This window comes from Corvus moneduloides, chromosome 2 (assembly GCF_009650955.1).
Source record: "Corvus moneduloides isolate bCorMon1 chromosome 2, bCorMon1.pri, whole genome shotgun sequence".
NCBI classification, from domain to species: Eukaryota; Metazoa; Chordata; class Aves; order Passeriformes; family Corvidae; genus Corvus; species Corvus moneduloides.
This window is the reverse complement of record NC_045477.1, coordinates 44,281,237-44,307,214: the sequence shown is the minus strand read 5'-3', so window position 1 is coordinate 44,307,214 and position 25,978 is coordinate 44,281,237. Positions and strand designations below refer to the sequence as shown.

The following is a 25,978-nucleotide window of genomic DNA, read 5'->3' as shown; positions in this document are numbered from 1 at the left end:
TGATGGAGCAAAACAGTTTCCATACTCGACTCAGCTTCCAAGCAGCAGCAGCAGGTTTTGCACCGTGCTCTCAGTCTGCAACGTGGCTCCCTATGGTTACACTAGGCAACCTGAAGGCTGGAGGGAGTGGGGAGGCCTGGGACCTAAGGAAGGCTCACACCAGCAGATCACACACAGGCACATAACCACACTGATTAGTGGCACTCATGATTGTCTTACAGTAACTATGGCAACTGGGAGGCAGTGAGTTTTAGCAGATTCCCTATATTAACAGTACCCTATATTAATGGTATTAATGTGGAATACATATCTAAGTATTATCCACTGTGAGAAAGGTAAAAAAAGAAAAAAAGGTGCTATGTTGTTACTGCTGTTTTCTTCAAAAAACACTTTTTGTCATAAGATTAAAGAAAGCGATACTACATCATGGGTATCTATACACTTGCACTTCCTTTGGTAAAATTTTCTACACACAAAATCTGTTATGGTTACACCTGAGGAAGCACCTCCTATCTTTTTATCCAACAAAGTTGGATGCAACAAAGTAACCTCAAAATACTATCAAAAATAATTTCAGTTTACAGCTTGCACGGAAAACTAGGAGATTACAGATGCCTTACACAAATGTACATACTATTTAATACTTCCAGAGTACCTTTTTTACCATATTTGAATGTTCTAAGATCTGATATTTACTACTGCATATTTTGCACTTTCTCTTGCTCGGTTTGAACAATGAATTAGTTATGTACTGTTAAAAGCACTACCTGTAAATTGGCAGCTTGTGCTGATTAGAAGGGACTAGTTTACTTCAAACCTCTACAGGCAGCTTAGATTTAAAACTGAAAATTAGGAAAAGAGCCTAAACCCTAGTCTTTTGAATAGGTATCCAGGAAAACAGAAAAGTTCTTCCTCTTTCTACTTTCAAATTATGGAACTGTTTCAAAAAGACTGTCTAAATGAAATAAAAGAACATTAAAAATAATTTGCAAATCAAAAAATACAAAATAAGAAAAGTCACAGAGTTCTTCTGACCACTATACCAGACAACAGGTTAACAAGAACAGCAAAACAAACACTTGAATTGACAATGTTTTAGAAAGAAGCTTTTGAAAAAAAGCTTGCTGAGAGAATTTCAGAAACTTGACGAGTTACACTCTGTGGGCAGTAGGCAATGCTCATTATCTTCTGATTCCCAAGCAAGAATTCTTGAGAATCTATAATTAGGTGAATAAGACAAACAACAGGAGAAGACTTCACCAGAAGACCTGGAACATGGTCCATGGGTTGATGCAACTTCTTAAACAATTTATAAACTTACAAAACGCACAGGGGTTGGATTAATTAGGAAACTGGCTAGAAGTAAACAGCATGAGAAAATTTGTAGTTCAAAACTTCTAGAATTAAATTGGTTTTCAATCCACAAGTAATTACAAGGATAACTTTTTAAGGATTTTAGTTAGCCTCTTCCAAGTACAATGCTACACCTTTTAAATCTTAACACACTAGGCAGACAATTCTAAGTGAAAGCATTCCTGTTCATCATGATGTTACAAATTCTATTAAAGTTTGTTTTGCAGATTGAAAAACTGGATCTTGGGGCAGGCTGTTAAAATATGTTATCAATCAAAAGCCCTGACTTTTCTCATAATGATTCCAATTAAGAACATTACTTAAATGTGTTTATTATACATATGTCCTAAAGGCTTGCTACAAGAATGAATTTTTGGGGTGGTGTTAAAAAAAAAAAAAAAAAGCAGAGTTTTCCATTAAAGTAACATCAGATTAGCAACAATATGTTAAGAGATGCAGCCATGAATATCTCCCCAGAGAGCCACCTAACTTGGATTATAAATATAGTATGCATTTATTTGGGGTAAAAAATTTGGATTATTATCCCAGTACAAAAACACAGATTTCTATTTACATGGATAAATACAGGCTTTTTTATCACTTCCCTTGATAAGCTGTTCAAACAATTAACACCATTACTTAAGAAGATAAAAGCTTAGCTGACAAGGAAAGGGGGAATACTTATAATGTGCATGAGATCAGATATTTATTTACTGAATATAAAAGTAAGATAAATTACTTGAATAACTACCATTTTAAGAAGGAAAATGATGAAGTTTAGAAAAAGAGATTATTTACTGAAGTGGTTATACAGCAGATCCTTTTAAAGTACTATAATGCTTAAAGGAAAAGAAAATATCATACTTCAGTTTCTTTACTGATATGATCCACATTCACTTGGTGTGGTTTTGTTTGGGTTTGTCATTAAGTAGTTGTTGAACTGCATTCTAGTCCTTATTTCACTGTTTTAGCAAAAATTGTTTATGTTTGAAGTTCCTGCGCATCCTACATGGATTTGATACACGTGTTTGACCAGAAGAGGTGGATTTACTTCACCAGTTGCTGTGTACTCAGTTTGTTACACAGAAACAGCAGTCACTACAGTTCAGAAGAGCCTTTGAAATGGCATATCCTATACAACAAAAATAGTTAAAAAAAAAAACAACTAAACCTTAAATCCAGCAAGTGCTATATGCATTGTCTCTATTATCTGTTTCTATTCTCTGAAGAGATGGCAACTTGTAAATTTTGAGCAAACCTGAAGATTTAAGCAATGAGGTGTAAATAACCACCTAAAGTTTGATCCTAATTTGATTTCTTCTCAAAAACAATTGTTCTACAGACAAATTCTGCATAGTTAATTATCTTCTTTGCTTAGATATCCGTATCTTCACATGCAAACCACAGCTTTTCAAAGTAAAACAGTCCTAGCTTTGCTCATACCCACTCATACAGAAACTTACATTTTCTGCCTTGTCGTCCTTCCCTGATTTATTTTATCTCTACTGTACAATTTTTGGCATGGTGTGACCTGAACTTTCTAAGTGCTAAAAATGGAGTCAGACTCATATCACATTTTTTGGCTTGTTTTCAATTCTTCTTCTATATTTCCTTCACATTCTCTTTTCTCTTTTAATTCAACATCAGACTGACAGGCTCAGAGAACAGTAAACTCCTTCCTACCTACAGCTGCTAAATAAGAAACTACCAGCAATTCTTTTAGTGGTAATCTTTTTTTCTAATATTTTTACAATTGGGTTTTTGTGTTTCCTACATATCCATTACTCTGCATTTAACAGAAAATGGAAACATGCTTTTTTATTTTTAGCTGGTATTGTTATATGCTTCTGCAACTCCTTCAAAGTCAGTTCTATTTGTACAGGTAGCATAGCTCTTTACAGGTTTCCCTTGGAACACTCTCTTTAGTATGAAAACTGACCATTTTTTACATCCTGTCCTTCAACTAACTGATTCAGAAAGGTCATGACAAATTGGAGAAATAGTCTAGAACTAAAGAAAAAACAAGTAGGAGAAACAAAAATGATAACAGCAATAAAAACATACAGGGACAGATTAAAAAAATTGTAATTGTTTAATCTGCAAAAGAGAAAGAAAGCATTATCATGTTCAATTACATAAAAAGTAGCTGCAAAGAGTAAGAGAATACATCATTTTTCCATATATTCTTGGCACAAGACAAAAGAAATATTTCATTTAAATTACTTACAAGTCTTATCAGACACTTGAAGAAAAAAATGCTAATGGTAGTAACTGTTAAGTATGGATGAGGTCTCTTTGGGAAACTGTGAATATATTAATTGGCATCTGATAAGAATGATTTGTGCAGCTCATCCTGCCTTTGGGAACAGCAATAAAATAGGTAACCTCTTAAGGTCTTTTCCTTCTACAACACTACCAAAACTAATTCATTTCTCTGATTTGTCCAGCTCCAGGCAATTAAAGCACTTTATCAAGATAGTCATAGACTCAGCATACATTACTCTTGCTGAAAAAAGGCTGAATAACAGACAAGCCATTAGCCACTTACTTGATTTCACTGATAGGTACTTTCCTCTGTGCCAGCTGTTCCACCATGCCTTTTTCTTCTGAAGGAAGCAATACTAACAAAGCTTCACCACCTTCTTTGTACCTGATCAGAAGGGAAAAAAAGAAACCTCAAGCAAACATGAAAAAATTACATTTTTTGCTGATGTTTTCAATAGCCAATGAGAATTTATATTTGATTCCTTATAAGCAGCCCAAAGAACAGACAAAAATTCTCACTTACCAAAGGGAAAAGAAGAGGCAAACCAGTTAAGTGACTTGCCAATAGCCCCACTTGACCTGATCTTAAAACTACACCTAGAGTTCTAAACATCTAGGGCTAAGACATGGATTCAGATCAGTGACTCTCTTCTTCCCTCAATTTGAAGTATTAGTGGCAAACAAATGATACTTGATCAAAGTGTACTTTGATTACAATACTAGAAAATCCAGCTACTTGCATTCACCCTTCACCAAAAGGCAAGGTTTAACACTTGGTAAAAACGTGATTCTCTTTGCATAACCTGCAAGTCAAAGACAGGGAAGGTTATGAAAGGGTCAGTGCCTTGGTCTCAAATAACAACTCCTTCTTACATGTTCAGTAAAGGCTAACAGGTCACAGAGACATCACTGAAAGAAAAGCATAAAAACAGGAGCTCTTTCATTTACAGAAGCAGTTTTCAGCTGCAAAAGAAAAGGTACAATCAGACTGATCCCATAAGAATGTATCTAGCATTCACTCTTCAGTGCACTTAACAGCTGTATCAAATGTAGATGAGCTGGTAATTGCTCAAGATACACAGTTAGCAAAGACATTAAAAAATCAGTTAATTTATGCTTAAAGCATCTTCTTGATCATTTTCTTTTTGTGCAATAAAATATCAGCTCCTGCTTTTAGCACATCTACTGACTTCAGGACATTCATATAGAAAAAAGTACCCAACAGCATTAGTAAACAAACAATGCAATGGGTTTAAGTTGTTTTGAAGAAATGGGTAATGATGAGCTTGCATGCACTAAGTCTGTATCTACTGTAGCTCTTACACTGTTTCCTTGTTTGTATTTACAAATAGTTCTTATGAGTACAGATTGATAACAAAATATTGCACAGTCCTACATTACCAAGAAAAAAAAAATGTCAACTGAATTTCAGAAGTATGCCAGAATTGGACAGAACCCAACTCATAACCAACTGATGAGAGCAATGTGTAGGACAAAGCAAAACCAGACTGGTAAGTTGCTCTGCAGAGCAGCTTTGAACTCCCTTTCTTAGGGAGGCCAGGGAGCACAGAAGGATGTTCTCAGGCACACCAAACAAGAATCATAGTATTAACTGATAAAAATCATTTCAAGTGGAATACAGGGAGCCCACACTTCTCCAAGGATAAACAGTTATCACTTGGCAGAAACAGTACTGCAGAATTGTTTGAAAACTATAAACACTATCTGTCACAGCACAGTAAGCAAGGGAAGTAGCAACAAAATCTGCAGTTAAAATAGTCTGACAGCTTTTATTACAGCTTTCTGCTTTCATTTGATGAATTTGAAAAATCACAACAAAATGCTCTTGGATGCCTGGGATTTTTTTTTCCCCAGTGCTGTATCTGATAGGTTTGGAGACCGACTTCTAAAGACAATTTACAAATGTCTAGTAAATGTTTTCATCACGAAATTTTAACCTTTACATTCTAGATTTTGAAATACTACACAGAAATAGAATTGATACAAAAGCAGAATATCTGTTACATGCCAACATCATTTGAATTTACTGATTGTACATGGATTGATAAGAGTACTTTGGTACTGTACAAAAACTATAATGACTTGATTTTAATCCATTTCAGTAGTAGATCTAAAATGTTCTTAATATAGAAGTATCAGCTTGCACAGTCTTTCTTAAAAAAGACGTCTAAAGCAATACATATGTTTGGCTTAAGGCAATTTATTATCTTTACCAAGCATGTTGTCACTGCTGACCAAACATCCCATGAATGTTTGTACCCTTTATACAACAATTAAGGTTGAGAATAACTTGCTTACAGAGACCAAGTGCACCTTTTAAGAAAGTTCTATGTATTTCAACCCAACCAAATTCCAAATGATACATCTGCAAGGTGGGTGCCTGTCGGACACTGCCACTACCTGAACAAGCAGTGAAATCCTGGAAAGCCACTGAACCTTAGAGGACTTCACATTTTATTGTAAAAATTGATGATCATACTACCAAGACAGCCAATTATTCATCAAAAAAACCTGAGCTCTCAGAGCACTGTTGGAAAGAAGGATGAAAATACTCTCTTATCTACCAGACAGGAAGACACAGATAATGTTGCTGCCAATATCAGTCTCACCAATTTAGAGTACAGAATAACACAGTTCTGCTCTTCTCTCCAAAGCAGATGATATGAAAGGGAAAGGATTCCAACAAGAGCTACGTGAATGATCTGATATCTGGAAAGAATCTCTGTTAAATCTCTTAACAATCTTCATCATTTGTCAAGAAAAGTCTTGATTGTACTATATAAACCCATAAAAATGATGATTTTTTCAGATTCCTTAAAGTTAGCCAAAGGCACGAAGTAATTTGTATAGTTTTGTTGCTTGCGGTATTTCTTATCACAGACTACCTGACTTGGCACTATTAAATTGTTTCTTTTTCGTATCTCTTTTATTCAGTGTGCAAAACACTGTGAAAGGCCAGAGTAATAGAAATCACGGAAGAAATACTCATCAAAGGACAGAGAGTGCAGATATCCTCTCTACAAGCCACAAAACCAAAATCTCCAATGATACAGTACAGGAAAAATCATTCTACATTTGTTTTGCTTGTATATCTTCCCAGCAGTATCCACAAAGTCACTCTGAAAGAGGATGCAGGATCAGATAAACCTTCATTCTGATCCTTACAAGTTGAGCTCATGCTATTAGGGCTAAACTCATTACATGCTGAGTCAGTTATCTTTTCAGAAAGTACAAATCCTAAAGGCACATTCCATAGGTAATTCACAAAAAACGCCAAGCATTATATCTGCTATCTATGGACAACGACTATTTCAATGTTTACATTAAGTCTTGTGAAGCCTTTTTGCAGTACTTATTGTAGTAGTACTACAGCTAAGTAAAGAAATAATCACATGAAAAAATAGACAAAGAAGAGAGAAGTTTTCAAGCACCTATACTTTCTCATCTTTTGCCACCTATTAAGAGGGGAAAAAAAGCAACACAAATATTTCTCAGAGCTATTCCTTCAGAAATTCAAAGGGACTGAAAGACATCTGATAACTACTGATGCAGTGCAATCCTTTTCCTTACATGTTTTGGAAACATTCTCTTTTAAATGCCAATAGTTTAAAAATATTTGAAGTTAAGGAGGAACAGTCTTTGCCCATTTTGTACTGTAATCATGACTTAATTAATTAAAACAAACAGTTTAATAATAACACTGTTCCTTAGAGCTAAACATGAAAAACAAAACATCACAGAAAAAACCAAACTATCTTAAATACCATCTGGCAAGGTGTGCATCTGTTCAGTGGACGTTTAGATAAAGAAAGCAAAATGCAGCCTGTAAGAAAGGAGTTTTACTTGGGCAGAGTATTATCTTATTTCTCAAAAAAAAACCAAAAACCTCATAATGTGTGTTGGGGTTTTAGTTTAGTCTGTTTTTTCTCTGTTAAAGGAATTTTCTCCCATATGCATGTTGCTAGGGGACAAATAGCTGTACTTAAGAAAGACAAAAGGGGAGTGGGGCGGACCTGGCTACTCCTTTGTCTACACCTGGGTGTGGAGTCAGTTCGCTCTGAGCGTCCGGGGAGAGAAGCTGCAGAGAAAGGAGCTGCTGCTTCTTTCTTTTTGGCCGTTCTTTCTTCCTGCTGGAAACAACGCCGGGACCCCCAAAAGCCGCTTTCCCTGCCCTGCTGGAGGCCGAGCTGTGGCTGCCCTGCTCCGCTGCTGCTTCGAGCTTTCGCTACGCTGTAGCCCTGCTCGCCCTGCCTGCCTGGGCCTCCGTGGGCTTTTTTCCCATCTGGATACATCTCGTCTGCCACCCGGGATTTGCGTTCGTCCCTGCCGTTCCAGCCTGCTGTTCCTGAGAGTCCGGGATCGGCTGCCCAGCGGTTTGTGAAGCCTTTGTCCCATCCCTTCCCGGGATCCCCGGAGCACCGGCGCCGCGTGTGTCCCGAGCTCGCTCCGGAGCGCCCCCTGCAGCCGCGGGGGAACCATCGCACCTGCCCTGCTCACCGGGAGCCGCCAGCGCCCCTGCCGGCTGCGAGCGGAACTGCACCCGAGGGGAAATAGCCTGACAGCCGAGAAGGCTGGCACTGGGTTTGTGATTGCTGTTACTGCCATAGTTGTTGTTGTTTTGTTTGACTGGTTATATACATATATATATATATATATAGTAAAGAACTGTTATTCCTATTTCCCACATCTTCGCCTAAAGGCTCTTGATTTCAAAATATAATAACTTGGAGGGAAAAGGGGTTATATCTGCCACTTCAAGGGGGGGCCTCTGCCTTCCTTAGCAGACACCTGTCTTTCAAAACCGAGACAGATCTTGGCGCCCAACGTGGGGCTCGAGGGCATTAAGAGATAGAGGTGAAAAAGGAATAACAGTTCCTGGATAACTTTATTTTGTGTGCTGGATATTGGAACCTTGTTAGGCAGCACTATGTGGTCTAGTTTACCCTGGTTTGGGTGGCATGTGGCCGTGGCTATATTCTTCCCCTTTGCAGCTCCTTACTTGAATATGGGTCCTCTGACTAAGGCTACCATTGCTGTTATCCAGCTTGCGTTATGGGTCGAGAAGGTGAGGAATTCATGGGTTTTTAACTTCCTCCGGAATGTGGGCACATGGATAAACAGCTATCACACACTGAGCACATGTTTTTGGGGTTATGTTAACAATGGTACCTTCTGTGAGGAAATGACACCAGGGGAAGTTTTCTCCCAACCCCTCAACCAGTTCTTTGGGCCCACCCCATCAATTTTCGAAGGGTTTAAATTCCCTCTGAATACTAACCATCTGCTGCTGATAGGCCTACTCTATTTAGCATTCAAGGATAAGTTGAGATTGGCTTGGATATCTACCCGGACACCAGCCCCAGAGACTAGAGATCCTACCCCAGAGCCTGATCCTGCCCCAGAACCTGACATGGCCCCAGAGAGTAGAGTTCCTACCCCAGAGCCTGATCCTGCCCCAGAGCCTGACACGGCCCCAGACACTAGAGATCCTACCCCAGAGCCAGAGCCTGCCACAGCCCCAGACACTAGAGATCCCGCCCCACAGACTGATACTGCCCAACAGTCCACCTCAGAAATGGACTACCCAAACTGGGTGGGGGTACTGGCAAAAGGGATGCAGGAGATGTGCCAAGAGATGGGTCAGGTGCGCCAGGGGATATGCCAGGAGATGGGTCAGGTGCGCCAGGAGATATGCCAGGAGATGGGCCAGGTGCGCAAGGAGATGTGCCAGGAGATGGGCCAGGTGCGCCAGGAGATATGCCAATTGCTAAGGGAATACACCTCCTCAGCTAGTGAAAAACCCTCTCCCTGCCCCAAAGAGGGTGAGTCCGATGGTGCAGCAGTGGAACCCACGGATGTTACAACCATCCAGGCTTCAGCTGAACCACAAGGACAACCACAGCCAGCAGCAGTCGCCCCTGTGCAAAGGAGGAAGTATAAGACCAAATCAGTACGACCAGTCAATGATGATGGGCAACCAGGGTCCTCACAACCAGCAGGAGAGCCAGAGCCAGAAGTCATCACTGAGTCCCTGTCGCACGACAGTCTCCGTGCTATGCGAAACGACATTGTGCGAAGGGGGCGTGAGCCTTATACCACCTGGCTGCTTCGGGTTTGGGACCTTATGGGCACAAGTGTGCAACTGGATAGTGGTGAGGCAAGGTATCTGGGATCGTTGACCCAGGACCCAGGTGTGGACCAGATATTTGTGAGGGAGCCAGGGCCTCTCTCTCTTTGGGAGCGGCTCTTAATGAGTGTGAGAGAAAGGTTCATTCACAAAGAAAGAATGCAGGAGTATCATCATAGAATGCAGTGGAAGACACTCGAGCAAGGGATCCAACAGCTAAGAGAGGTGGCAATATTAGAGGTACTCTTTGGGAAGGATGGACAGCATGATAATGACCCCGATAAGGTCAGGTGCACAGGACAGATGATGTGGAACCTGGCAAGGCTAGGGCCATCACAATACACCACCTTCATTGCAACGATTGATACTGACAATACCCGAGAAACAGTGGGCTCTGTTGCCAACAGGCTCAGGCATTATGACAGCATGATCAATGGCCCGCTAAAAGCTCATGTCTCTGCTGTGGTCCAGGACCTCAAAGAGGAGATGAAGGAGATGAGGGAGGAGATGAGGGAGGAGATGAGGGAGGAGATGAGGAGGGTCAGCGTGGCACCAGTGCGAGTCACAGGCCCCCAAGTCAGAGCCCGTCGTCCCCCTGCGAGAGAGAGAGGGTACACCCCACGAGCTGAGCTGTGGTTTTTCCTGTGTGAGCATGGGGAAGACATGAGAAGGTGGGATGGGAAACCCACCTCTGCCCTGGCAGCGCGGGTGCGTGAACTCAAGGAGGGAGGCACTAACCGAGGGGGTTCCGCTAAGGTGAAGGTAGCCTCAGCCTCCCGTGACCGAGCTGCCAGGCACTACAGAAGGGAGGATGATATGTCGGATCCCCTTGAAGGTACCTCGAGCATGTACGCCCAGGGAAAGAATGATAACCAGGGCTAGAGGGGCCCTGCCTCTAGCCAGGAAGAGGCACGGGAGAACCGAGTTTTCTGGACGGTGTGGATCCGATGGCCTGGCACATCAGAGCCACAAAAATATGATGCATTGGTTGATACTGGAGCACAGTGTACTTTAATGCCATCGGGACATGTGGGGGCAGAACCTGTATCCATTGCTGGGGTGACCGGGGGATCACAGCAGTTGACCCTTTTGGAAGCTGAGGTGAGCCTGACTGGGAAGGAGTGGCAAAAGCATCCGATTGTGACCGGCCCAGAGGCCCCGTGTATTCTGGGCATAGACTTCCTCCGGAATGGCTACTACAAAGACCCAAAAGGACTCAGGTGGGCATTTGGGATTGCTGCTGTGGAGGCAGAGGGCATTAGGCAATTGAACACCCTGCCTGGACTATCTGAGAATCCTTCTGCAGTTGGGCTCCTGAAAGTGGAAGAGCAACGAGTGCCAATTGCCACCTCGACAGTGCACCGCCGGCAGTATCGGACAAATCGAGATGCTGTGATCCCCATCCACAAGATGATCCGTGAGCTGGAGAGTCAAGGGGTGGTCAGCAAGACCCACTCACCCTTCAACAGCCCCATCTGGCCTGTGCGCAAGTCTGACGGGGAATGGAGATTGACTGTGGACTATCGTGCCCTGAATGAAGTGACTCCACCGTTGAGCGCTGCCGTGCCAGACATGTTGGAGCTCCAGTACGAGCTGGAGTCCAAAGCAGCAAAGTGGTACGCCACTATTGACATTGCCAATGCATTTTTCTCCATTCCTCTGGCAGCAGAGTGCAGGCCTCAGTTTGCCTTCACCTGGAGAGGCGTGCAGTACACCTGGAACCGACTGCCCCAGGGGTGGAAGCACAGTCCCACCATCTGTCATGGACTGATCCAGACTGCACTAGAAAAGGGTGAGGCTCCAGAACATCTGCAGTACATTGATGACATCATTGTGTGGGGGAACACCGCAACCGAAGTGTTTGAGAAAGGAGAGAGAATAATTCAAATTCTCCTGCAAGCTGGTTTTGCCATCAAGAAGAGCAAGGTCAAGGGACCTGCCCGAGAGATCCAGTTCCTGGGAGTAAAGTGGCAAGATGGACGACGTCAGATTCCCATTGAGGTCATCAATAAGATCACAGCAATGTCTCCGCCGACCAACAAGAAGGAAACACAAGCTTTCCTAGGTGCTATAGGTTTCTGGAGGATGCACATTCCCGAGTACAGCCAGATCGTGAGTCCTCTCTACCTGGTTACCCGCAAGAAGAATGATTTCCACTGGGGCCCTGAACAGCAGCAGGCCTTCGCCCAGATCAAACAGGAAATTGCTCACGCCGTAGCCCTTGGCCCAGTCAGGACAGGACCAGAGGTGAAGAACGTGCTCTACTCTGCAGCCGGGAACAAGGGTCTGTCCTGGAGCCTCTGGCAGAAGGTGCCTGGTGAGACTCGGGGCCGACCACTGGGATTCTGGAGCCGAAGCTACAGAGGATCTGAAGCCAACTACACTCCCACAGAGAAGGAAATCCTGGCAGCTTATGAAGGAGTCCAGGCTGCCTCAGAAGTAATCGGCACAGAGGCACAACTCCTCCTGGCACCCCGACTACCGGTGCTGGGGTGGATGTTCAAAGGAAAGATTCCCTCCACGCATCACGCCACCGACGCTACTTGGAGCAAATGGATTGCCCTCATCACGCAGCGCGCCCGAATTGGAAACCCAAGTCGCCCTGGGATCTTGGAAATAATTACGAACTGGCCGGAAGGTGAGACTTTTGGGTTATCTTCTGAAGAAGAAGAGGAGCAGGTGACACGTGCCGAAGAAGCCCCACCATATAACGAGCTACCAGAGAGTGAAAGACAATACGCCCTCTTCACTGATGGTTCCTGCCGAATTGTAGGCGCTAGCCGGAAATGGAAAGCCACTGTATGGAGCCCCACACGACAAGTTGCACAGGCTACTGAAGGAGAAGGTGGATCGAGCCAATTTGCTGAGCTCAAAGCTGTCCAATTAGCTCTGGACATAGCTGAAAGAGAGAAGTGGCCAAAGCTCTACCTCTACACTGATTCATGGATGGTAGCCAATGCTCTGTGGGGTTGGCTGGAAAGGTGGAATAAGGCAAACTGGCAGCGCAGAGGAAAACCAATCTGGGCTGCTGAAGAGTGGAAAGACATTGCCACTCGGGTAGAGAAGCTATCCGTGAAGGTCCGTCATGTAGATGCTCACATCCCCAAGAGCCGGGCTAATGAAGAACATCGTAACAACAAACAGGTAGATCAGGCTGCGAAAATAGAGGTGTCCCAGATAGACTTGGATTGGCAACATAAAGGAGAACTGTTCCTAGCTCGATGGGCCCATGATGCCTCAGGTCATCAGGGCAGAGATGCCACCTATAAGTGGGCACGAGACCGAGGGGTGGATCTAACCATGGACAGTATCTCCCAGGTTATCCATGATTGTGAGACATGCGCTGCGATCAAGCAGGCCAAGCGGGTGAAGCCTCTGTGGTATGGCGGGCGATGGTCCAAATACAAGTATGGGGAGGCCTGGCAGATTGATTACATCACACTGCCTCAAACCCGCCAAGGCAAGCGCTATGTGCTCACAATGGTAGAAGCCACCACTGGGTGGCTGGAGACCTACCCTGTGCCTCACGCTACTGCCCGGAACACCATCCTGGGCCTGGAAAAGCAAGTCCTTTGGAGGCATGGCACCCCTGAGAGAATCGAGTCTGACAATGGGACTCATTTCAAGAACAGCCTTATAAACACCTGGGCTAGAGAACATGGCATAGAGTGGGTGTACCACATCCCTTACCATGCACCAGCAGCTGGGAAGGTTGAGCGGTGTAATGGACTGCTTAAAACCACCTTGAAGGCACTGGGTGGGGGGACTTTCAAAAACTGGGAGATGCATTTAGCAAGAGCCACCTGGTTAGTTAACACTCGAGGTTCCACCAGCCGAGCAGGCCCTGCCCAATCTGAACCCCTACAAACAACAGACGGGGATAAGGTTCCAGTGGTGCACATGAGAGGTATGCTTGGAAAAACTGTTTGGGTAAAGTCTGCCTTGAGCAAAGACAAACCCATCCGTGGGGTTGTTTTTGCTCAGGGACCAGGTTGCACCTGGTGGGTGATGCAAAAGGATGGAGAGACCCGATGCTTACCTCAAGGGGACCTTGTTTTAGGGTGAACTACCCATGGCTCTGTACTTGTATCAGTATCAGCATGTATATTTGTATATAATTTGGGTAATGCATAGATTTATATGGTTAAAAAAGTTAAGTTTCATGTAACATGTTAGTATGGGAAAAAATTCGGGGTGGATAATGTTGGGGTTTTAGTTTAGTCTGTTTTTTCTCTGTTAAAGGAATTTTCTCCCATATGCATGTTGCTAGGGGACAAATAGCTGTACTTAAGAAAGACAAAAGGGGAGTGGGGCGGACCTGGCTACTCCTTTGTCTACACCTGGGTGTGGAGTCAGTTCGCTCTGAGCGTCCGGGGAGAGAAGCTGCAGAGAAAGGAGCTGCTGCTTCTTTCTTTTTGGCCGTTCTTTCTTCCTGCTGGAAACAACGCCGGGACCCCCAAAAGCCGCTTTCCCTGCCCTGCTGGAGGCCGAGCTGTGGCTGCCCTGCTCCGCTGCTGCTTCGAGCTTTCGCTACGCTGTAGCCCTGCTCGCCCTGCCTGCCTGGGCCTCCGTGGGTTTTTTTCCCATCTGGATACATCTCGTCTGCCACCCGGGATTTGCGTTCGTCCCTGCCGTTCCAGCCTGCTGTTCCTGAGAGTCCGGGATCGGCTGCCCAGCGGTTTGTGAAGCCTTTGTCCCATCCCTTCCCGGGATCCCCGGAGCACCGGCGCCGCATGTGTCCCGAGCTCGCTCCGGAGCGCCCCCTGCAGCCGCGGGGGAACCATCGCACCTGCCCTGCTCACCGGGAGCCGCCAGCGCCCCTGCCGGCTGCGAGCGGAACTGCACCCGAGGGGAAATAGCCTGACAGCCGAGAAGGCTGGCACTGGGTTTGTGATTGCTGTTACTGCCATAGTTGTTGTTGTTTTGTTTGACTGGTTATATACATATATATATATATATATAGTAAAGAACTGTTATTCCTATTTCCCACATCTTCGCCTAAAGGCTCTTGATTTCAAAATATAATAACTTGGAGGGAAAAGGGGTTATATCTGCCACTTCAAGGGGGGGCCTCTGCCTTCCTTAGCAGACACCTGTCTTTCAAAACCGAGACAATGTGTTAATCAGAAAAATATAGTGTTAAAGATAATCTCAAGAAGAGAGGCTTCAGTGGAAAATTGCAGTTTTCCAAGATGTTCCTTCTGCATATTTCATACTAAAAGCTTCCATCCCGGCCAACTTAGGAAAGCACTAGCTACTAAAAACTGACATAAACAGTAACAAGAACAGTTACATCTGATCAAAAGTTGTTTCCATTACAATGCCTAAAACATAGGAGAAAAGAACATCTCTTAGTATCCTATAGGAATAAAATTCTCCACTAAAGCAAACAAAGGAACATCTCTGTAATTCTTTTCAGCACACAGATAAAACCTTTAAACCTTTAGAGATGATAAAGCAGTGAAGAAACAACCTTGGTTACTGTAATTCTTCAGCAGGAGGACTACTTCTGCAGATGAGACCGTATTAGGAAAAGTTCTCCCCATTCTTGCTGGCTGCAGCCTTCAACTTGTCCATCATCACCAAAACCTGTCATCTGTCCCAAAATGCTAATTCACTCTGATGATTTATTATTCACTAAGTATGCACTTTGATTCTGCTGAAGAAAAGCAAATTAAAAACCTCAAAGTAATCAAACTTTCTTGGACTGTGTAGTAATTGATGATCTCTTGTCATCCCCTCAAGGTGATCAAGAAACCAGCAAAGGGACTCATCTTTGCACTGTGATTTTAACAGTCTCTAAGGGTACAAGATACAATTTATTCCACGTCCACGGAAAATTGCATCTTACTTGCAGAAAGTCTTTGGGAGAAAAAAAATCACTTCTAGTTCATATCTGCCTTATTTTCTAGTGTCTACTGACTTTAATACTTTTGAAAAAGGCAAGCAACTTCTCTGCAACTCAATCATGACTTACAAGCAGGAAGCTGTGAAAATCATCATTAGAGCTATAAAGCAGAGGGTTATATTTACAGTGACTGCAGACGAGAAAAAGAAAGATGTCTACAATCGAGGGCAAGTGCCAAAGGCAGACAAAGAGGAAGTGAGATAAATTACCTAGGACAATGTGGTACTGGCTAATTACAAGTAGAGAAAAATGGTTTAAAAATGTTAAGAACCCCATTTCCTTAGCAAAGAAACACAAAGTGTTGCCAAATAGTGTCACTTGATTAAAAAAATAAAAACCACGCTAAAATTAAGAGGATAGTTTACGCACCATGACAGAATCTATCTTAAACTTCTGCTAAAAATCATCCTGAGCCAACAGCTGGTATCAAGTATGAAGAAATAGAACGGCAACAGTCCAGTGAAGACAGGATGAGAAAAAAGTGGTTTTCATGCAGGCCAAACAGAAACTCAGTTGTTGTCTAATCTTAACCTATCTTAACCCATCCATGATCAGATCCAGTTAACAGCTGCATATACTAGGCAATACTATTAAAGCAAACAACATTACCATTATTACAAAGGCAGTAAATGAAAGCATACTGTGGTTGTTAATGAATTCCACCTGGCCATGCAGCTAGAGTTGAGCTTGTTCTAACTACATTCAGAGTTCTTCTACATCCTCGCCATGACCATTGTAACATACAGTTCAGTCAAATGCACCACACTTTATTGTCAGTTGTTGGTCATAACAGAATAAAATAGGAATGGGAACCATCTCACAATGGTCATCAGGCACCAGTGTTCTGCTGCAAAAGCAAATATCCAGTAGGAAAAAAGTTATGGAAAGGGAACTGTAAGGATAAGGTGAATGGATATGCAGACTTTACAGGAAATGTTACACAAGTTGTCTCAAACAGATGTATTACAACATGTTTCCCTAACATTTGTATTTCAGAAGACATAAGTTGATGCCAAATTTCCAGAGTTAAAGGCAGTATTTCCACTTTGTTTGGCAATAAAAAATAATCTATTTTAAAAGCTGGTAAAGGAGAAAACTGAGATGATGAGATAATCATAAAATTTGAGGGAGGAGGGTTGTGGGTATAAAGATACTTGCATAACAGTTTCTGAACTGGAATATTTCCCTTTACAGAAAATGCAATATACAGGAGGTGATAATGTTTTTGAAGATATTTACCACACATGAACATGCACAAACCCTAAGTATAATTTTTTTTTATACTCTGGACGTCACACATTTACCACCATACTCAAAAGAAAAGTATTTTGTGGATTTTTTTAATTTGTAACTTGAATGGGACTTTACCAGGTTGACTTGATTAAAGATCTAATTTTAGCCTAACTGGGCCAGCACGGATAGCACCAACATATGCTGTCATCTCATCTGCAAAACTGGTGAGCTTAAATCAAAGCCCATTCCCAGAAGTATTGCATTCCAAGCCAACAAGCCACCTTCAGATACTTTAGTGTTCCAGAAACTCTCCACAGTAAATCGTTTCAGAGAAAGGAAATTGGGCACCAAGGAAGCCAGATCAACTGCTCAACTGTCTCTTTCTCACTCACACCAAATCTGCTAGAGATTTACCAGAAGCAAGCAAGAGACTGCTCTCCTCAAAACATTAAGGGCAATGAGTTAAGCATTTGGAATAGCATCAAAACCAATCCCAATAAACATGCCTGATTTTGCACATGCATGATGATACACCCTAATTATGTATTTTCACTCTTCTTCTAACAGACCCTTTGTTTAGCATACACAGTTGCAAAACTATAAATATGAAACTACTGAATAGTTACTTCCACTGTGAAGCTAAGTTATTCACCATGTAAGGCAATCATTTACACACCATTCACACCCTTCTCAGAACAGAAATAATCTGGACCACTTGATTTCACAAAAATAATGTTCTTTAAATCTTTGCACATAATTTTAGTTTCCATAAAGAATCAAGAACAAGATGATTTCATCATGTGGAAAAACTGATGAGCAAAAATACAAAAAGCAGCACAGACTCCTCTTTCTAGAGCAAAGATTTGCCCCTGCAAAGACTGCAAGAAACAGCAGTGAATTATTAGCAAATAACCTAACGATCATGCATAACATAAGATGCATTAGGAAAAATGTTAGAGTGAGTCAAGTTCTACTATTTCTAGCATGTAATTTATATTTAATTATTTAACTGTTTTCAATTTTTTTATTAACAACTAGAGTAGAGAAGGAAAAGACATTTAATTGATGCAGGCATTTGTCATGTTGCACATTTTTGTGTAATGGAACAATGTAAGATATCTATAAAAATATATCCAAAACATATCAGAATGGATAGTTTTATTCTGAGCAGATCAGTTTCAACCTGATACACGTAACAAATAAATCTGTTCACCCACACAATACCCTTTAACAAAGAGAAACTAACATCCATATCTACCCCTAAGGGGTTCTACAGAAATACAGTAATTCATGTTTAATTTTAAAACTCAACCATTAAATGTGACTACATAAGCCACTATTTCTAAACATGTTTCTTAAGCAAAGTAACAGTTTTTTTAGGTCTCCAATATCAGGCTCAATTCAGGCAAAACTTTATTTCCAATCATACTACCTTCTGGGCCTTCTGAAATAATGAGGACTGGTGAAATCTAAGCTTCAAACCGAGAAAACATTATTTTTCCAGGCCCAGTAACAAGAAGAGTTTTATCTACCATTTATCATAACTTCTACACTGCCGGGTTTCTTTCATAATATGGTGATTTGTTATTCTGGTTCTTTAAATGACAAATGAGCATAGAAAATAAATGCATATTGAAATTTCTATCCCGTCTACATGATCAATGGCCTCTTTTTTGCAATACGTATTTCTGTTTAAAACAACAAATCTTTAACAAGAGATCTGGGTGCACTGCAATCTGAAACTGTGCTGTACCATTTACAGCAAGTCTTACCAAAGCAGCCCAACAAAAATTACAAGAGACCAGAAAGTGTCTTGACTATTCACAGCTGACCAAATGCAGCAGACAGTCAGTGTTCACTGCTGAGTCCTCGATTCAGGAAGAAGAGCTTCTTCCCATGGATTGTGAACAGTCTGACATCCCAGTGAGCATTTAAACAACAAAACGTGAACTGGCTTCATCTGTTGGTGTTGCTTTAGGCCACTTCTAATGCTTTGTTCTTTTCTATTACTCCATTGCACAGATTGTAATTCAGTATCCCCCAAAAATTATCAGTAAATTTTTCTATGAAGTCAGACATTGATTCTGTTTATTTTTTCTTTTCCAGTGACCATTAATATCTTTTTCCTTTTTCTGTCTGGAAAGAAGCCCTTTTATACCTATTGGCAAGTTCAGAGAAACAACTGGGTTTTACTCTTGCCGCAGAACCACATTCTCCTTCCTTCAGTCATACTGGGTCAGTGTCCCTGTTTGCCAGTCTTGGTCACAAGAAATAATGGACAAGAACAGGCTCACCAACCTTATCAAGTTAGTCTTACAATAAATTGATTTCAAAAGGCCTTGGGAGGTTGTTGGCTCCTCCAGCCTACACTGGAAGCAATTCATTTCCCACAGCAGCTGTGTCTACTCTGCTGAGTTAAAATACGTGTGCTTACTTATTTTGTTATTCCAGCTTATGGCATAGCTTCGCGTCAGCAGGCAATAACCTTGGCCACTTCATCGTTCAGTGTACAGGAACATTCCTACCATTCCATTAGGAAAAGAATTCTAGCAGGTAACACAGTGCCAGTCAGTACAACTGCAGCATCAGGGGCCACTGTCAAGAGTGTAGCTACAATACAGTTTCAATTTTAGAAAATTTAATAATATGAATTCCAAGTTAAATGTGGTGTCAACAATGTCTTGTGACCTCCACTGGCAGCTATTTTTACTTAACTTGGGTTAGGATGATGACTTGTCTGCAATATAATATGAGACAGTCTTAATATGGCATTTATTTTTAAACAACAGTGCTACAGTGGGTCTTAAAATAAAAATAGAAAAATAATCCAAACAAGGAGTTGTCATCTTGGCTGTCCTGATTACTCAGGACCCAAGACATATATCCCTGAAATATTTTTCCCATTAAAAAAAGAATAAAAATCAAGTTTCCACCATTGAAAAAGGTACTGTTAACTCACATTTTTAAATGCTTTATTGCCACATTACTCTTAAGGCTTATTAGTCTCACTTTCACACATATAATGTGCAATTATTTAAGGAGAGACCCAATGAGCATTAATGAGATTCAGAGCTTATACTACAGAGTATTACAGACAGAATAAGATCATTCTATGACCTGCCCCTTTCACCTGTCTATAATTTGACAGGCGTGTGTGTTCTCCAACATTCACAAAGCATCAAAAAACACATTCTTCTTAAAAGTCTTTAGTCATACCTCTTTGGGTCTAATCATACCAGCCACTACAAAGATAGCAGGTAACAGAGTATTCCACTTTGGGAAGATGGATTTTTCCATTTGTTTTCAGAAATATAATTTACTGAAAGAAAGAAAAGCATACACAGAGCTAGACAGAACTCGCATGCCTGTGTGCACACTATGTTTAATGACAACAATAAAACCACAATTACTTTCCTAAGTCAGTGTAAGCACCTAAGAAATCTAACCAGCTAGGCTGGATTAAATGCCATCAGAAGTCTGAGCCAGTCAGATCTAAATCTTATATATAGCTCTGGACATACCACAGATAAAAACTGCAGAGCAAAAACATTTATTCTGTTTAACATTCCAGTGTTGGTGTCTTTAAAAAAAGACTCATGACAGAACGATCACTAAACTCAAGCAGCAGCTTTTAATAGTCTCTTCTGAAGCAAAAAAAAATTAAAACATTAAGTGGAGGGATGAATGTAATGCCAGGAAAGAAAGAAATTCATTACTGAGACTTGCAAGGATATAGGTACATCCAAAACTGAAGGTATTTACGAATTAATAAAAAGATAAAATAGACTTTCTGGTGTCTTGTCTCACCAACGCAATCATGACTGCATGAAAAACATGCCTATACGCTTTTTTCATGCCATATAACTTAGACATTATGTTTGGAAAAACAGTTGGGGAAAAAAGTGAGCATCAAGGGGCTTCAAAAATTATTATTATCTTCTGCTGTCCCCTAGTGGCACCGTAACTTGTTTCACAAAATTCATCAAAGAATACTTTCAACTGTAGGCTTCATAGGTTACAGAACAGAAGGCATAAATAGAAATTAAAAGCTGGAAGAAATTATTTTTGCAGGCAATTGCTACAAGTAGTTTTTATTTAGGTTTTAGAAACTAAAGCCCACAGAAAACACTGTAATCTAGTGTTTTAAACCACTAACTTCTCTAAGAAATTGTGTGGAAAAAATAACACCGAAAGTATTTACTAGACTGCCCATGGCATTTGTCAGTATTTTAGAAATACTATTTAGACAAATACTGACAGTGTTTAGAAAAAAGTGTTTAGAAAAAACACTGAACTAGTTAAGACTTTGAATGCAACTGGAAACAGCTACCAATCACTCCAGTTGTAGCATACCTTTCAAGTTTATTAAAAAAAAACCCCACTCAATACATGTCAATTCTACTATGAAGTAAAAGCATTACTGGACAACACCCAGATTTTCTTGATCTTACTTTACCATAAATCAAAAATTAAAGAGCTGCAATTTATGTTCTTCAGCAGGGTAAAATGCTAGGGAAATGTTTCTTAGGGAACACAGTGGCCTTACCCACTTAAAAATAAACTGTTACCGCTCACCCTAGATCAAGCTTCACAAAATTGTAAGACAGATGCGGGAACACATCCATGACTGTCAAAGGTTTTCCAGCCCCATCCCCAACATAATTTCTCTCCTTTCATATTTACTTTTGTATCACAAAATAATTTGACTTCAAAAGTAAACAGTACTTGGCATCCCAGTTTTAATTACAGTTTAACACAGCCTCTTAATTAGCTGAGATATGTAATTTAGCTTTCATTCTATGCAATTATATTCTCAAAACCCATGAAAATTTGTAATTATCTCTTAACCTCATTAATGAGGACTACTAAATTGCAGTTCAGTTCATTTTTATCAAGTTTCCAGAAGAAACACAAGCTTCTCATACAAACTGTAGCTATTGAAAACAAGTGAAGCTTCCTATTCAACACTCAGATTTCAATGAGAAGTACATTCTCAATTACCCACATGAAAAACTGCATTAGTATATTTACTTATTGCACAATATTTACTTTAAATTATTAGACATCTCCCTTGTTTTATTTTCAAAGATTTATTTCATGCTATTAAGTTTCCTAAAAAATTTCCTTCCAGGACTGCTTTACCTTAAGGATGGAGAGAGCCTGTATGTTTCTTCAAAATTAATGCCCAGTATAGGCAGAACCTGCTGATCTTTGCATCAGATTAGGAAACAGAAAATACCCATGAAGCTTTTCCTACAGAAGGAATTTGCTTTCATTGTCAGTCAACACCCTCCAGCTCACACAACTTGCTCAGATGTACTCCTAATTTCCATAAGGCCTCCCTACTGAAAAATTCACACAGAAGGAAATGTAAACTACATCCCAGTAAGGCATCCAGCATAGCCCACAGCCCCTGAGACAGACACTCTGCTCCAACTTTCTGTCCAAATCTGTCCCTTGAGCAATCACAGAAGGCTGTATTTAAGAGGCCACTGAAGACAGACCCTTAAGGTTGTCAGGCTAAAGTCCTCTCAGAGTCATATTTGAATAAAAGCATTATGACAAAGGGGAGTTGGTTGTCTTTGTAGCTCTCTAGGGCTGTTTCCCCATGCAAAACCTACTTACAATTGCTCTTCTCAGCTCCTAATGAGAATTGGGGAAAGGCCTGAGGATTACAACTCCAGGGAGGTGCTTTAACTCAGTGACACAGTTCAGAAAGAGCTCAACCAGTATCCTAAACATTGCCAATTAAACAATGCCAAATACATTGTTTTCCTTCCATGATGACAATATGCCATAAAGACAAAATTACAAGCCTTCTGTGGAAGCCACACAGGACTAAAAAAAAAAGACAGACGAAAAAAGAAAATATTACAGAATTCTAACCAAGTCCGTATACTTTTCTCTCAATTGGTATGCATAAGATTACATCTAAATTTTAAATTAGCAAAATAGCTATGTGTTTTATCTAATTATATATAACATTCACTGACTTTGTTCATTGACAGGTCTTTTTCAAAGTCATTTAAAAATTTATCATTCCTCTACTGCAGAAGATCAGAAAACGGAGAGCACATAGACAGAACGGGGCAGAAATGTTACCAACTACAATGAAAACATGGCTAAAACTTCTACATTTTGAAAAGAGTGCTGGAAGTGCACTCTCGTTGTACAGTCACCAAAATTTACAGCCTTCTGATCCAGAAACACAGATCTCAAATTTCTATGGTGTTGAAATCCTGTTCTAAGCAACTGCTCGGTCATTAGGTTCGATAACTGACTATATTGCAAGCTCTACTACAAACAAGTTAAATTAGAGACAAGATACAATGTCAGGTCTTGCATTTCATCCTTCAGATAACTGCACGAGGTTTTTGATCTACTGAATTACATGCAGTAACAGCTTCTGTTCCACTTAAAAATCTACTTCAGAGATGAAGGACCTGGTTTTCAACAGTCTATCTGGGTAACACCCTTCCATCACAGAGGCTTAGCCACAAATATTTTTTAACTAAAGCAAAGCTTAAGAATGTAATTCCACAGAAGACTTAGAAAATTAAAAATTTAACCTGTAATTAACATTTGATTCCTTCCTCCCAAATGAAAATAAGGAAGAAATATTTCCATTCTTTTGAAGAGTCTTCAATGACACAAAGAATTGGATCCACAGTCTAAAACCTTATTTATCTATATATGTCAGTGGAAAAACAAGCTTTTCCACCCACAAACATGCTCAATTCAGCCTTTGAGGTAATCCTGCCAAGTTAAAAGGATTTTCTATTTCCTCACTATTAATCTTCCCTGATCAGATGGAACAATCAGGGATGTTCTTGTCTGCTGTAACAAGTCTCTGAAGCTCACTAAGAAATTATTAAGTTAAATCATTACTCTTAATTAATCAAAAGGGTCTTTTAGTGATAACAGCCTTTTTCTTTCTAATTTATATCTTAATTTTTTTCAAGTGAGTCTTTAACCAATGATCTGTCCCTACAGTCATCTAGTTTTAACCATTAAAATACTAAGGAAGAGTGAAAACAAACCTGGCTGTTCTTCCCACTCTGTGGATGTACGTGTTTGCATCTTCTGGACAATCAAACTGAATGACCCAATTCACTGCTGGAAAATCTGTGTAAAGAAAAAACATATCAAGTAAGTTCACTGGACTCAAAATCATCCTATTCAAGAGCATAAATTCCTGCAAGAACCATCACTTGGACCCATTTACAGACATCAGGTGCAAGCTCTGAAATAATGTATTCGCATACATAAACAATCATTCTCTTCATCAAAGAAAGTTAAATTAATTGTGTGTTATTTCCTAAATTGTGACAGTGCAATGAATGGAACATAATTTCACACTTGACAAGAACAGACATGCTTTGTGTCACACAGATGACAAAACACCACTTTGGTTAACAATTATGTAACAGTATCTGACCCACTTTTCACCTACACTGTTAACATCCTACACCACTGGGGTCTGAAGTTAGCTGTGGTGAGACTGTACTACCTCAGCTGTCACATACAGAAATATCATAGTCCCTCCCAAAGATGGGAGGGGGTAACCAAGCCTGACAAAAGTCAACCTTGACTGTGAATGGTTTTAGTAACAAGCATTTCTGAAGTGCTGTGCTTCGCGCAGCAGCGGCAGGCTTCGCGCTGAAGTGTTACTTCCTAACCAAGTCTGCAGCTATACTGTATTCCACAAGTACACTGACACTCTAAACCAAACCAACACAAATTAGATAGTCACTGGTGAGATTACAGCAGTATGGAAGGTATGAGAAAGTTTTCATTCCTGACTTCAGTTTTTAGAGCACCTTCTTTCTTTTCCTAACATAGTGACAAAACCTCACATTTTGGACAATGGAGTTTGCTATCTCAAAGAATGACTGGACTCTTGCAAAGTCTTGTGTTGTACTTAAATGCCTCCAAGAACTAAAAGAAAAAAAAGTCTTTTTACCCTCATTTATTTTTCTGTCTCCTTATCAACAGAGTCCTACAATGCCACTCAAACATCAGACATTACAATTTCAGGTTTCCATTTCCACATACCAGTAGGTTAATAATTTTCATATCCTTTGGAATAACCCACAGGATACAGGCACAGCATAAATATTTAAAACTGCTGGAATCTTGCCTTACAGCACGCAGTAAACAAGTGCATCACTATTTCCATACCACCTGTGTTTTTCTGGGGTAAGAAGAAAAGCTCAGATGAAGTGGGCCTCTTCAGTAAAGAAACAGCAGAACTCTAAGAAGCATCTCTTTTGTGATACCCTAATGAGCTCCTAAGCAAACTACAGCTTCATTTTTCACAAACTGGGTTGGTCTACAGAGTATAAAGTCTGACAAAGCCTCAACAGGTTTAGCTGCTGCTTCTGTGGGTACCTACCCAGGCCACGAGCTGCAATATCTGTAGCGAAAAGCACTGCTGCCTTTTTCCGAACAAAACAAGTGTAGACTTCCATTCTCTTCATCTGCTGCTGCTTGCCATGGAGTGCCAGGACAGGAAGACCAGGCTGAAGCTTACAGAACACTCTGAATAGATATTGGACCTACCCAACAAACCCGGGGGGAAAAGAATTACCATGCAGTGTTAAAGTCGTTAAGATCATATACAGTGTATATAACAACTGACATAATACATCAAATTAAATAAATTTTTCTTCACATCAGAGAAAAAAGATGTTATTTTGAGACCAACTGTGGCAAAAGATTGGCATGCCTTTTGATGGCATTTCCTAAAGGAAACCAGAGTAGGTAACAGCAAGAACCACTTGGGACATGAGTAGTTAGGCTGTATGCAAGGGACCAAAGTATCAAAGTCCATCAGAAGCACTGCTTTTAGACACTACTGGAAGGGTGTTGTGTTTTATACTTGCAACTCAAATCAGCCTACAGTCTCTTTACTATTTCAAGTTTCAACAGTTTCTCCTATAAAATCAGCCTGTTTACTCTTACCTACAGTACCCATGATGCAGCATTATTTTGTAGCAGGCAGCTACCTAGTATCTTTTTAAGAAAGGAGTCACATAAACTGTGTATACTGCAAGAACAGCTGCAGCCCG

The 25,978-nt window shown here is 40.9% G+C and overlaps 1 protein-coding gene across 1 annotated transcript in view; it reads right to left on the bottom strand.

Annotated features, from left to right (window-relative positions):
* The window catches only part of DDX10 (DEAD-box helicase 10), a 178,229-nt gene that overhangs the window by 140,527 nt on the left and 11,724 nt on the right, over positions 1-25,978 (bottom strand). The window contains exons 8-10 of the mRNA XM_032099331.1: positions 25,303-25,465; positions 23,948-24,032; positions 3,902-4,003 (exon numbers count right to left, since the gene is read on the bottom strand). Coding sequence (XP_031955222.1) covers positions 3,902-4,003; positions 23,948-24,032; positions 25,303-25,465 — 350 coding nt within the window. The remainder of the gene's footprint in view (positions 1-3,901; positions 4,004-23,947; positions 24,033-25,302; positions 25,466-25,978) is intronic.